Source organism: Priapulus caudatus, unplaced genomic scaffold (assembly GCF_000485595.1).
Source record: "Priapulus caudatus unplaced genomic scaffold, Priapulus_caudatus-5.0.1 Scaffold17, whole genome shotgun sequence".
NCBI lineage: Eukaryota > Metazoa > Priapulida > Priapulimorpha > Priapulimorphida > Priapulidae > Priapulus > Priapulus caudatus.
This window is the reverse complement of record NW_014577078.1, coordinates 1,579,078-1,593,884: the sequence shown is the minus strand read 5'-3', so window position 1 is coordinate 1,593,884 and position 14,807 is coordinate 1,579,078. Positions and strand designations below refer to the sequence as shown.

Here is a 14,807-nt window from a genome sequence, read left to right as displayed (position 1 = left end):
CGCGTGCGCGTGCGCGTGCGCGTGCGCGTGTGCGTGTGTGTGTGTGCGTGCGTGCGTGTGTGCGATGTTTGTTTATTTGTGTGTGTGTGTGCGTGCGTGCGTGCGTGCGTGCGTGCGTGCGTGCGTGCATGCGTGCGTGCGTGCGTACTTGGCGTAGATAATCGTATCGCAATCGCGTGACTATTGTGCATTTTTTAAATACACGTTATTTGCTGGTTTCACAACGCATTCCTTTCGTTCCGTGTTACCATGGATGCGCATTCTGTTCTACAGACGTCGTCGGTGTTGACGAACGTAGATAACTTCAAAGGCGTCGATTTTCTCCTCGTGCACGCGTCGGCCGACGACAACGTGCACTACCAGAACTCTGCTCTACTCATGAAGGCAATGCAGCGCCGAAAGATACTCTTCAAGACAATGGTGGGTTGCTCTGCTGATCAGGGAGAATCCGTTTCGACAGTAAGGCCTAATTATGCCCAGATTCTTAACTATTATCTTCGACTACTTGATCTAGTTGTAGGTAACATAAAGAGCACCACCAACGAGATAGTCAGTCAGTGGTCAACAATGATAGTCAGTGGGCGCAAATTAAAATCTTTCAGTGCGTATCCTACCGATTCATTTTATGCGGCGTGGGACAGCTATATGGAATAGGCAATGATATATATATATATATATATATATATATATATATATATATATATATATATATATATTTATTTATTTATTTATTTATGTATTTATTTATTTATGTATAAACTAATTAAAATGCCATATCATACCCAAGGTGCGTATTCGTTCCCTTTATGTCCCATGCGCCTGCGTTCCAGCTATTACCTACCGGATCAGCAGATAATAAAAACAACTTATTATATAAACTTATTAATAATTATTAATAATTACAAACAATTTTTTATTTACTCCTTACCGTATAAATGTCATGCTCTCAAAAATGCCTCTCTACAAACTTGAATGCCATTTCTCGGGCATTTTTTAAGATAGAAAGAGCTGGAAAAAGTTATTGCCGATATTTCTCGATAACCGACAACGCGGCTAGTTGGCTAAGTGACAGTTGCTTATAGCGAGCCCCGTAATGCGTTCGTGGCTCTTGGGGAATTTCTAAAACGCCTCCGCTTGAATGGGAAATAGCACTAGGCGTTCGATGCTTGTTCTCCATAGGGCGGCAGGCGCGAGGCTCGCGAAGTCCCGATCACGCACGGTACGTTTGACGTGACAGATATTGTCGGCTACAACGAGAAAACGCGCCTCGTCTACTACGTCGCAACCGGTGGCCACCAGGAGGACGCCAGGAGACGCCACCTGTGGAGCGTCGGGACGCCGCAATCTAACAGACCGTACATGCGCGAGTGTCTCACCTGCCACCTGAAAAGGGAATGCCAATACTACAGTGCATATTTCAGCAAGCGAGCGCAGTATTACACGTTACACTGTAGAGGGCCTGGGATTCCTCGATGGACCTTACACAGTGTAGACCAGGTTGAACCAGGTATAAAGATTTCGATTTCAATGATAAGATAATTAAAAACTATTTTATTCTTTAATTATTTGTTTGTATTTTTTTACATTTAATTATGTTTTCGTAATTATTTTTTTGTATATATAATATACATATATATCAGAAGTAGATAATAGGGGTGCCCTATTATCTACTTCTGATATATATTTATTTATTTATGTTTGCACAAACCCCTGTACGTCTACACAGCGAATAATAAAATCGTTGCCGTTTTGGTTATGTAAAGAGCCGTCAAAAGCCGACTATTAAAATATAGTAGTGAGTAAATATAGTAAAAAATAGTAGCAATAAAGTATCATTAAGTGATCGGAAATCAATTGACATAAATCGGTTGCGCATAGACATGGAAGGTAAGCTACTATTCCTATGAGCGAGATTACCGAATCATAGCTGATTATCTTGCCTGGTGATTTTACTATTCACGTGAGTCTCAATCCTGCCCGTTATATTGGACGTAATAGGTTCTACTCTAGTATTCTCAGTCTCGGTATATAGTCGGTCAGCTCATTCGTCGCGGTTTGACAGTTTTCTTCACGAGTGAACGGTCGATTATTAGATGCAATCCGCGAATGTTGTAAACATCGCTTTATTCCTTTAGAGTTTAGACAATAGCCTCATCCTGTTGTGTGTAGCGAGCAGTGGATCTAATAATATAAATGCGAGGCGCAAGGAATGCGTTTGTGCTCATGCCGTCGGTGCTGTGCTAAGGCGGTCTGTAAAAATAACGATTAATCAAGAGGCCAAAATTACCATTTGTAGCGTTTATTAAAGGTCGCAAATTAATAATGTTGTATATTGATTTGGAGCACAAGACTCTCACTTCCTCTTGATTGATTGATAAAAACGAACGTGCGTCAGCGCCCGAAACACTCTCCCCTTATATACCGCCACTAGATTCATTGCATTACTAAATAACTTCGTTACTTGAAAATACTTTTAAAGTTACCTACAAAATAGAGAGCTTGCCATCGCTTTCGGTGTAAATATAAGTACTGCTATAGACGATTGGTTTTGTTGTTTGTTTTAGTGGCTGAATTATGTGGATATACAGATCTACGACGCTCTGTAGAACGCACGGCTCTTCCAAAGAAGATGTATTTTCAAGTTTCTGTCAGTCATCATTACAGTGAGTTGGTTTCTATCCATTTTTATCTCCGTAAAAAACGACGAGTTTTCTAATAATCGGGTAGATATTGGTATAGTAGTACAATACATAATATATAATAGTAGTAAATAATACAATGAATAATAGTAGTATAGAGTAGTATAATATTATAGATAGGTATAATTATCAGGGATATAGACATTGTGAGGAAAATTGTGGGCATATTTCTGCAAGTCATAAAGGCAATTGTATCGTAAGACGAAATCAGGCACGCGATTACGGCTGTTCCTTTTCAAGCGATGAAATGTAGCACGCAAAATACACCGCCCCCGCGTTCTACTGTGTATGTCATGCCAGGCAGTTATCCGTAAGGTGATGTTTTATATAAGGTTATTTTCAACCTTTCAGGAGTGAATGTCGAAATGATTTTACCAGTTGATTACAGGGAGGCAGAAAATGTGAAATATCCTTTACTTATAAATGCGTAGGTATATTTCAGCTATTAGAATTCTATCTAGTGAGTCCTTTCTCATTACATGCTTTTTCTATTACTTATCGAATTGTTAGCCATATTACATGACCTTGAATAATTCGCACCTATAAAGTGATTAAGATGCTTCAAGTTGCAAAAGCATCATTTTAAAACAAAAATATTTTCTATTCTCTCAGTCACATAATTAGCTGCGCGGTTAGTTACTTAGATGTGCAGCCACTAAATCTGAAGGGAATACTGTAAACTATACAAATGTCTTTATTTAATTTAACAGGGGAACCAAACTGTAAGTTTACTTTTCAATGCTATTGTGTACTTAATTCGTAATAATATCTCTATGTAATGTCTTATATATATATATATATATATATAGGCTAGTACAAATTAGAAGAAAAAACATACTGATGTAAAATTAATACTATTGGGAATAAAATCACGAAGCGGTTATCTATCGAGGTGAGGCGTATAAAGCGTCTAAAGCGCCCCGTTTACAGTGCGTTACATCCGTATTATATGCATATGTAGCGGTATGCGGTATCAGCGAGAAATATAACGCTAAAAGATCTTTAACCAGGTACATATTGCGCGGAAACTCCGGGCAGATCATGTGGATGAGGCGCGTGAACTGCTATGAACCGGGCGCTCTATAGTTAGGTATAAATTGTCGTGAAAGGTATACATATTATATATAGTATACTCGTGCCTATTCCTAGTGATAATTCGTGGACAGACAGCTTTGAAAATACGAGGTTGAGTGCGGACGCATTCGCATGCATATCAACAGTGTTTTTATACTGCTGCAGCAGTACCATGGTACCATGGTACCATGGTAGTTATTAAAATTGCACCTCTGCAGGTCCACGATAGTAAATGCAGAAAATAAATGTTGTCTTAGTAAGAGTTACAACCCGTTGACTTCAACGATTTTACACGAGGCTAAACGGCTGGCGTTCCGTGCACTTGCCCTAATAAACTCCTTTGATAATATTTCGTAAGTTTTCTATCATTTAAGATCCGGCGGTCCCGACACGCAGAAAGTACACGACCGATTCGAGGTAGATTGGAGCACTTACCTAGCATCCAGGCACGGCATCGCCGTCGCTTATATCGACGGGCGTGGCTCCAGTTGCCGAGGCAACGCGTTGAAATTCGAAATATACAGACGTTTCGGGCGCAAGGAAGTCGACGATCAGCTAGCTGTGACGCGGTATGACATAGCAGACATACCACCACATCATGAGTCATGACGATTGACGCAATGTGTTGTTTTAGCAATAACAGTGAATATATTTTTCGTTTTGATTAACCAATACCATTAATTATAAAATTGCAATATTATATAAAGTGAATTTATAGCTAAATATAATAACTAAATAGTAAATCGACTGCTGTATCCTGGTAGTGTTTGCAATTATCGATAATGACACAGTGGATAGCTCTAATAATATACGCGTATATATAATATATTTATTTAAATAATTTATTTATTAATTTATTTCTATGGTAATGCTTCAGACACATTAGAGATACGTTCAGGTTCATTGATCCGAAGAAAATTGCCATTTGGGGTTGGGTGAGTACAATTCCTCTTTCACAATTCCAGAAATATATTCGCCAACTTATAAGTAATTTAACCTCTTCATTTGTTAAAAATAAATGTATTTATCTAGTCCTATACATACATCTTTTTTATATTAATTAAAATATTCGATTCTATTTTCAATATTTCAATTCGTTACAGTCTTACGGAGGATATCTTGCTGCAAAAGTCCTAAGCCATAAAATGAATTCAGGCGGCGCTCTATTTAAATGCGGCATGGCCATCGCTCCTATTACAAATTGGCGTCTATATGGTAAGTAGTCGAACAACGGAACCTATTGTATCATCTTAGATAAGTACATAGGTATATGCATACATATGAGAATATCACAATGGGAACTGGAGCGTGCAACATCGCAATTTAATCGCAACGCCAGTACCCAAATGTGGCTGGTGGGAAATATGTGTGTATACGTGTGAACTATCATAGTTATATTAGTTTATGTATGATAAATTAAATTGCGCATGTATTATCATTGAATCACCTATATAACTGATAATATATATCAATAAAGATTTCATGAATTTTCAGCAGGATATAGAATAATACGAACAATTTACTACATTTATTCCTACAATTATGTCATGAAAATATAGTATTTAACCTCGTCTGTCGCTAGCTGGCGCCACCATTCAATCGCATTAAACGTTTAGCCTCCTCGTCTCCCCCCCATTGGCTTCACATCCAAGCGAACTGGATTGATAGCAAACTCGGTAAAGAAGTCACAGGGGGAGGTCAAAATGTAAGAAGGTGGCTTGCGTAAAGAAATATTACATTCTAATATGAAAAACAATCCCCCAGAAGAGACGATTAACGGGAACACTGGACTAATTCGTTAATCACATTAGGCGGACTATTAGGAGCAAGGCACTATTTCAACGCGCTCTCTGCGTCACGACGGCATGAGATAATTACTGTTTCAACAAGAGAATAAAGTTGACACCTCTCTTTTCCTTGCGTTTACCTATACTTTTCCAACCGGGTATAATTGGGCATAGAGTTAACGTTAGAGTTAATTTTTGAGTTTGGATAAGAAATCAAATTCGTATTCTAGCTACACATTAAGCAAGTTCACCTTTTCCAGTGTTTATCACTGGAAGGGTGGAGGTGCTTGTTCGGTAACTATTAACGGGCTCATCCGGCGACACAGGCTATAATGGGGAGAGTCACTACCCTGGCCTGGCCTGTCCAACAGTAATCAGACTTGTATCAGCTCTTCTGTCAAGATTATTATTTGTTTGTTTTTTCAGACACAGCGTTCACGGAACGATACATGGGCCTACCGGATGCTGGCAACAACTTACTAGAGTACGAGGTGTGTGTATGTATGTGTATATATATATGTGTGTGTGTGTGTGTGTGTGTGTGTGTGTGGTGTGGTGTCGTTGTGTCGTGCGATGTGTGTGTGTGTGTGTTTTGTGTGTGTGTGTGTTATGTGTTGTGTGCTGTGTGGCTGCGTGCGTCGGTGCGTCGCGTGCGTGCGTGGCGACAGCGGTGTGGTGTTTGTTGTTGTTTGTTTGTTTGTGTGTGGTGTGTGTGTGCGTGCGAGTGCTGTGTTGTGACGTGCGTGAGGCGCGGCGTGGCGTGCGCGGAGCAGCGGTGAGGTGTGCGTCTGTGTGTGTGTGCGTGGCGTGCGCTGTGTGCGATGGTTTGTTCTTGAATGTGTGTGTGTGTGCGGTGCGTGCGTGCGTGACGTGCGTGCGTGCGTGCCGTGCATGGGGCGGTGCGTGCGTACTTGGCGTAGATTATCGGGTGATCGCAATCGCGCCCCTAACTACGCAAGCAAACCCACCGTGACTATGTGATTTTTTAAAATACACGTTATTATGCTGGTCTTCACAACGCATTCCTTTCGTTCCGTGTTACCATGGCATGCGCATTCTGTTCTAAGACGTCGGTCGGGTGTGACGAACGGTAGATAAGCTTCTATATTATTGCGTCGATTTTCTCCTCGTGCCGCGTCGGCCGACAGAACAACGTGCACTACCAGAAACTCTGCTCTATCATGAAGGAACTGCAGCGCCGAAAGCATACTCTTCAAGGACGAATGGTGGGTGCTCTGTGATCAGGAGAATCCGTTTCGACAGTATAAGGCCAATTATGCCCTTATGCGAATCAGGTGCAGATTCGTAAACTAATTATTCTGTCGACTACTTACATATAGTTGTAGGTAACATAAAGAGGCCACCAGCCAACGAGATAAATGGATACGTCAGTGGGCGCAAATTAAAATCTTTCAGTGCGCGTATCCTACGATTCATTTTATGCGGCGTGGGACAGACTATATGGAAAGGCAATGATATATTATATATATATATATATATATATATATATATATATATACATCACGTATATATATACGTATATATATGATATAATGTATATATATGTATATATATATGTAATGTATATATAATGTATATTTATATGTAATATGTATATGTATATATATATATGTATATGTAATGTATATATAATGTATATATATGTAATGTATATATATGTATATATATTGTACGGCGATACCCAGCGCTACCACACCCCAGGTTACTGATATTCGCATATGTATAATTATGTATTACATTATGATCACTTTACTTGCGATACCAAACGAAAATTTGATCTCACATAATTTTTCAAGATAATGAGTTGGGATTTCTGCTCAAAAAGTTCGCTCTCAATTATTGCTGTCAATAAAATTCTTACATTCGTAAAGAATGCGCAGCCAGTTGACAACAAATATACGTCGGGCGGGTCATCTTTGATATGTGTATCGTACCGCTGTCGCACTGGACAGTTTTACCGCGTGTGCGTGTTGATTCAAATCTGTCTCCTCCGCTTACAGTAAAATCCAGTCATAGGTTATTTATTTCAAGAGTAGTTGGTTATTCACAACGACCTCAGCTGCTACAGAGAGCTCACAAAGAGAAGAGCTGCTGTAAACGGCAACCAAAACATTTTCTGCCTCCAGATCAGAACGCGAAAACGCAACCCCAACAATAATAATACTGATAGCGAAAGCGAGCGAAATGAATCTGATACGCTGTGTACAGTGTTAGCTTTATTGATTGACTCGCAGTGTTGTTATTACCATAGTAGTTATATATATAGCAATAATAACATGCTAAAAATGCTAATGCTGCCATCAAAAATTTAAGAAAGAAGTTGGATCGCACTAGTTTTCTATAGTTTTTCGCCCCCTCCCGTCTGGGATATAATACAATGTATGTTATAACATAACGTTAAATAGGAAGACGTGCTTCACGTTACGGGTTATCGCGTTACGAGCGTTTTTTTCTTGAACGCATGCATTACTTACGTACGGGGGTGTATTACGGTGGGAGTATACATGGTTATATATATATATATATATATATATTAATTACGTATTATACATAGTTACGTAATATAGGGGTATTACTGTAAACAATTTTAATTGGCAGATTGTTGCAGTTATGTAAGCAGCGAGTTTGCTAATAAATATGCGCGCAACGTGGTGTCGTTTATACGTGGCGTACCTATAAACACCATAGAAGTTGGTATCCATAGCCGTGTTGAAAATCTACTACAAGCAAGTTCAACGAAGGCAAATGTACGAATGTACTGTTAATATTTAGTAAGATTCATATATTTATCATCCACGCAAGTATCAGTTTAAAATTTCCAAAAATAAGCATACATCATAAAGGCTTTACCTATGCAAATTTGCAATGACTAATGGGATGTGGCATCTAGACACAGCTAGAGCACATCCTTGTAAAATACCTGTCATGATATGCTCCCAACTGCAGGTATATCCAGACCAGAATCATGACATCCACGAGACGAACAAACACCTGCACCTACTACTCGACAATCACCTGCACAACTGCTTCAAGGATCCAATTGAGAAAGAAGACGAGGAGGAAATTGTGGTGGCACCGAAGCCTAAGACACTGCGGTAAGCACAATGATGGCTCTCGAACTTGTAGGCCTACTTCTAGTAAACGAGAGTTAACTCCCGATACACTTCAAACCCAGTATGGAAGGGTTCACTCCTGCTACAATTCAATGCTAGTAAGCGATCACTCCCCGATATACTTTAACCCTAGTAACCACGGCGTCACTCCCCGAAACACTTCAACAAAGTGAGCGAGGCATCACTCCCCGAGACACTTCAACCATAGTAAGCAAGAGGTAACTTCCCAATGCACTTCACTCCTAGTAAGCAAGGGGTCACTCCCCTAGACACTTCAAATATAGTAACCAAGACGTCACTCCCCGATAAATTTCTACCATAGTAAGCAAGGAGGCACTCCCAATACACATCAACCCTAGTGAGCAAGCGGACACTCTAGATACACTCCAACCCTAGGGAGCAAGGGGTCACTTCCCGATACACTTCAACCCTAGTAATAAACGTCACTTCCGATACACTCTAATCTAGTAAGCAAGGGGTCATTCCCCGCCATACAACAACCTCCAAATCAAAGGGTTACTCCCGGCATACGTCACCTGCAATAAGTAAGCGGTCCAAGCCTGGATCTAACTTCCGCTAACATAACAGGAATAATCACAGAGTGTTATAACAAAACTACACAATAGGACATTGAGCATTTTTATATGACAAATGCAGAGAATAATGCACATCGTTTTATCTAAAAACTGTATACGATATCAGTTGGATTGTAGTCAGAATCTGCGCGAGATACATGGTTCACACAATGCAGCTATGCTATAGCTGATCATAGAGTGCCGGCGAGTATGGCTTCGATATAATGATCACAGCCTAACATATTTCTTTGTATGGTGGGGTGGTTAAGATTTAAGGAAGCAGCAGAAGCACAGCAGGAGCGACATAGGAAGAAAACGACTTCTGACTGGCTTCGTATAAAGGACACAAACGCCATAATAGTAGAGGACCAGGGAACTGCGTACGGCATTAAGAAGCAAGCGGATGCCTTACAATAATGCACAGCGGATCTATCGGCAGCAATGCATCAACGTAATTATGATACCCTCGATTTTAGTGTTCACCTGTCTTGAATCTGGATGTGTCTGGGCATCTACGCAATATACGACGTAATATGAATTTCGTAATATACGAAATAATCTATATGCAGCTGCAATGGGTTTCTACGTAAAATGTACGAGCCAATATGTTTTTTTTTCTGAAACCCTCTACGTAGGATCATAGTCATCGCAGTGAACGCGTCCGTGTGAGAAACAGCAAGGTGGCTTTACTCCAGCACGCACAACTAGCAGCCTTAATGAGAGGAACCCGGTTGCGAACGTCGCATGATTCACCCAAGAGGAGTGGTTTGTAAGGTGGTAGAACATTGGCGATATGTAAGGTGCTGAAGCGTCGGTGGTCTGCGAGGAAATCGAGGTATTGGTGGTCTGTTAGGGGAGGTATTGGTGGTCTGTTAGGGGAGGTATTGGTGGTCTGTTAGGGGAGGCATGGGTGGTCTGTGAGGGGAAGCAATGGTGGTCTGTAATCTGCAGAGAGAGAACCTTGGTGGTCTCCAAGAGAGGGGACTGTCGGTGGTCTGTAAGGGGATGTGATTAGTCTGTAAGGGCGAATGAGGGTGGTCGGTAAGGAGATATGCGTGGTCTGAGAGGGGGATGGGGTGGTCTGTAAGGGGTGTGTTGGTGGTCTGTAGAGGGATGTGGGTGTCTATAAAGGGGGACGTCGGTGATCTGTAGGGGGGATGTGGGTGGTCTGATGGGGGGGGGGGTCTGTAGGGAAATGTGGGTGGTCTGAAGTGGACATATGGGTGATCTGTAAGGAGGAGAAACATTCGAGGCCTGATGGTAAGAGAACTGGATTTCTGTGGCCTGTAAGGCGTGGTGGGGATAATTGGTAAATGTTCAGGAAACTGTTCGCAGCTGAGAGGTGGGAACGTGGGTTGTCTGGAGAATAGTGGAAAATAAATAGGCTGTAAACTGATTGATCGCGTAGAAAGTTAGAAAATAAGAGTGACATGGTGATTGGTCTGTAAACGGGTGTTGTTTATGGCTGTCTGTAATGGCGAGAAGGCGATTATATCATTCATTATGCAGACCAGGTAATCTAGGGAAGGCGGTGACTAGACGAGAAGAGCTAACGGGTAGGGCAGTCCATCAGGTGAGGGAATGACGCAGCATACACTGAACATTATAATCACGAGGCGACAGAGTTGGCCGTTCATGGGAACAGCCAGCTAACAGTTCAAACACACGCTTTTCAGTTAGCGCGAATACACTCTGTTTGTAATGCAAAATCGCTAACACGAAACCAACCGCACCAATTGACATTCCGAGCACATTTGTATGCGTAATAATTTTACGGACTACCCTAATTTAGCGAAAGTCATATACTATTACGTATACTTCAAAGGCTACAAAGGTATGGAAAACATTTGAGGCTAAGGTAGAGGCATGGCTAGGTATATATATATACTTGGTATGAATAACATAGTAAGGTTATTTCAATTTTTATATATATATGAAATAACTTTACTTGTGGTATGCGTGCACGTCCGCATGGCACGATGGAACCTGCCATGGTTTATACGATCTCTGAAGTACGATTAATCAATCATTGTATAAGGCAGAACTGCTGTAACTTATTCATGGTTGATTGATTACCGGAGAGATTAATAGCGATTATGAAACATAGCTATAACAACATGGCGTGTGATTTTGTATAATATAAACGCATGGTTCGCTATCACAGTTGCTCGTCTCGTTACCCTCTAATTTGCCTTACGTACTACTGTACCACTATTTTAATTGTCGATTTTAAATAGTTACATTACTATTCTTCCTACTGGTGTTTACATGTTCCTATGAAAATAGCATGCAGGCATGATTAATTCATTATGTGATGAGCTTGTGAAATTTATGGGCTCGTGATCATAAATATAAAAAACTATAGGTAAATATTTTTATGCTTATAATAGCAGAAAGCCAGAGTAGAGACCTGCTAATACAACTGCCTCAGAGTAAAAACGTCTTACGTGTTACACTTTTACGGTTAATACTACATTTGTCAACTATTACTGCATCGTGTCACAATTATTTTAGTTTCTTTTTTGTATTTTTGATAAAATTTACATTTTAATATTGCTATGTTACATTACGATTGTAAATACCCTGTGATGTCGTGTAAAAGAGCTAAGCTTATATAAGCTATGTAATTTTAATTGTCATACTATTTCTTACCTATATGTCTTTTGAGCTTATAATGACAGAAACACATTTTTAATAAATTATCAGCACTACTTTCAAACTATTTCCATGTTGCCAGCTTTTCCTTATTACAAAAACCGTCGATTTTAAACACACATGCGAATAAATCCCAATTAGGCCTATAAGTGTGAGATTTGGGTACTATTATGTCACTTTGCAAAGTTTATATATCCCTCAATTTAGGAGGTTTAATATTAGTATTTTTTGGGATATAACAACGAAACACTACTAGCTATCGATGTTAAATATTTCGACTTGATATATAAACGAATGGAATGTCGCGTTAGATTTACTGACACATATGTAGAAAGCATAGACACAAATTTTCTGCAATAAATACATTATTGGCGGCGTAATATGAACAAAGAACAAATACTAATAGAGTGAATAATTTATTTAGAGGTGAACGTTTCCCATAAATGCACGAATCATATTTAATCACTAACACACGTGACTGAGCAATTAAATTAAAAAGGAGTAAAGTATATATAGCAACTGATAATTACATCAGCGGATGCGCGAGGCGTTTGCTGAGCGTCTGCTGTGGGATTATAAATCTGTTGTTTCGCACCTCGCCAAATTTTTAACCGATTTCCCTTCTGTGTTTTAAAATTTACACTCACATTCCATATTTAAAGTCAGTTGAACCTTTGTTATACGTAATCGACGGAAAAATGCAGCCACACAGAAATCCAGCAAACAATGATATTTACGTATTACCAGATAGTATACTTTATAGTTTTAAACAAGCATCGATCCTAGCGATATAATACAAAACGACTAACGTAAATAATGAGTAACGCTGTTACTACAACAATCGTAAACAGTCATGCAGCAATGAGGTACTATATGCACCTAGTAAGTGTTGGAAACAAGTGCCTTAATGCGGCGCACGTACTATCTATACGTGTCTAGAAAAAATACTAGGCGTGAAAAATTAGATTCGGTAGCAGCTCTCCTATCGCTGCCAAGATAATAAAAATAAAAATAATATTAACTATAATAATATTGACGATTGAATAAATGATAGATCCAAGTTTAAAAAATAAATTGCAGTCCTCGTATCCGCAAACCTTTCTCATATACAATCAACCAAGACGAGCCTGCGCCTTCCCTGGCAAGATAATTACCCTGCGTAATCCAGAGTTACTGTAGTCAACTAACAGTCTTCGATGTGATAGCAACCACTAAAACCTGACATGACTGACTGCAACAAGGGGGTAAAGACTAGAAGTCATTCACACGTATATCAGGCTATAAAAAATAATAAATATATTTTTCATCCCTACCCACATGTATCGGAATGAATTGTTATTGCCACGCCAGTATATTGCTAAAGGCAGACGTTTATGATGTTATCAGGAGTCAATAATAATATATCTATTATTATTCACACCTGATGTTACTCGTAGACGCCTCAACGGCAACTATAGCCGGCAAAAGCTAAATACGGCGTAAACTGCACCAAAACGCGACCTACAGAACGTGCGAGCTTCTGGCAAACACAAATTCCAAGTAGATTTGTTGCTGTTATTCGAATTTCTGCTGGATTTACCTAAAATACGATGAGCAACTAATAACTAACTACTCACTCGAAGTTTACTGGAATGTTTCGATGAATTAAATTGGTGACTCTGTCTAAGACAAGTGTACTTGCGGAATACGGGATTCACAAGAAAATTAGAGGGACATATAGCAGATATACAAAGCTTGATAATGAGTGAAGTGAGTGGAGGAGAAAACAGGCGGTCAACTACATGTCAACAGAGGTCCAGTTTACTTTCACCACCACTTCACATAAATACATGAAACAAATTCTTTAAAATCCGTTTTATATCCTGCCTCCCCCGACAAGGTGACCTTGCTTCTTCGACCTCCTCAATTTTCTACTACTGGAAGGCAAAAGGCCAATATCGGTGACTACTTTAAACATACTACATTCATACAAATATTGAGCAAGAATTTTACATATTTACACAATCTACAGCCTGTAACTTATATTCCTTACGTATTTAAAGTTATATAATAGTGGCACGTCTACAATCAATCGTAAACAAGCACTAGCACTACCTACTCTATGCTCGTTAAAATCGAAGCCTGCCAGCCATCGTAATATTCACACGTTCGTGCTAGTTATGTTAAAAACCTTCTCTCTTCATCAAACACAAAACGATGACTAGAAGTTACAAAGTCATCGATACTAACCACTAATCGATTTTTAGATGAAAGAAAATAGTACAACCTGTCTGTGATTTCCGTTCGGATATTTACCACAATTTAACACCTGCTGTTTGCAATGGATAACTACAGCAGTGAATAAAAACAGAATATGTTTATATTCACTCCTGATAACTACTACCATAGATTAAAAATATCGTTAGTCTATGATACTACCTACTGGGGACTCTTTGAACCTTTATACTGCTCCCACTGCTACTTGCCTACAATATGGCTTTGATAAGACATAAATGTAAAGACATCTCATCTAGACACGTGATCACGTACCCCACCGATTCATTTAATGGCAGTACATCGTGAGCATGGTAAGAACTAATGTTTTTCTCCTTTTGTCCGGTACACACATTCCTATAGATATAGCAGTTGTGCGTGAGCGTCTGTGCGCGTGTACATATAAACCTACTTTGTTATATCCATATCAGTGTGTGCACCATTAAAACGAGAAAAACATTCATTCCTAAACTATTTTACCGTGTGTGGTAAAACTTCCTTATAGGTTTTCATCATGATCAATGAACGTTTAGGGATGCTTAGCAAGCAATCTCTGCTACACGCCGGAAAAGAACAGCGCATGCGCCCGGGGCTCAGTATTACGGTGCGCTGTGCGGCACAACAAAGCCG

The 14,807-nt window shown here is 39.7% G+C and overlaps 1 protein-coding gene across 1 annotated transcript in view; it reads left to right on the top strand.

The window, feature by feature from the left end:
• LOC106810540 (prolyl endopeptidase FAP-like) overlaps positions 1-9,768 on the top strand; it is a 50,740-nt gene extending 40,972 nt beyond the window's left edge. The window contains exons 9-19 of the mRNA XM_014813923.1: positions 1,180-1,507; positions 2,565-2,663; positions 3,051-3,126; positions 3,410-3,421; positions 4,148-4,342; positions 4,651-4,708; positions 4,877-4,988; positions 5,987-6,053; positions 8,190-8,328; positions 8,528-8,676; positions 9,539-9,768. Of these exons, the coding sequence (XP_014669409.1) occupies positions 1,180-1,507; positions 2,565-2,663; positions 3,051-3,126; positions 3,410-3,421; positions 4,148-4,342; positions 4,651-4,708; positions 4,877-4,988; positions 5,987-6,053; positions 8,190-8,328; positions 8,528-8,676; positions 9,539-9,686 (1,383 nt within the window). The 3' untranslated portion in view covers positions 9,687-9,768. The remainder of the gene's footprint in view (positions 1-1,179; positions 1,508-2,564; positions 2,664-3,050; positions 3,127-3,409; positions 3,422-4,147; positions 4,343-4,650; positions 4,709-4,876; positions 4,989-5,986; positions 6,054-8,189; positions 8,329-8,527; positions 8,677-9,538) is intronic.
• Positions 9,769-14,807: the final 5,039 nt, after the last annotated feature.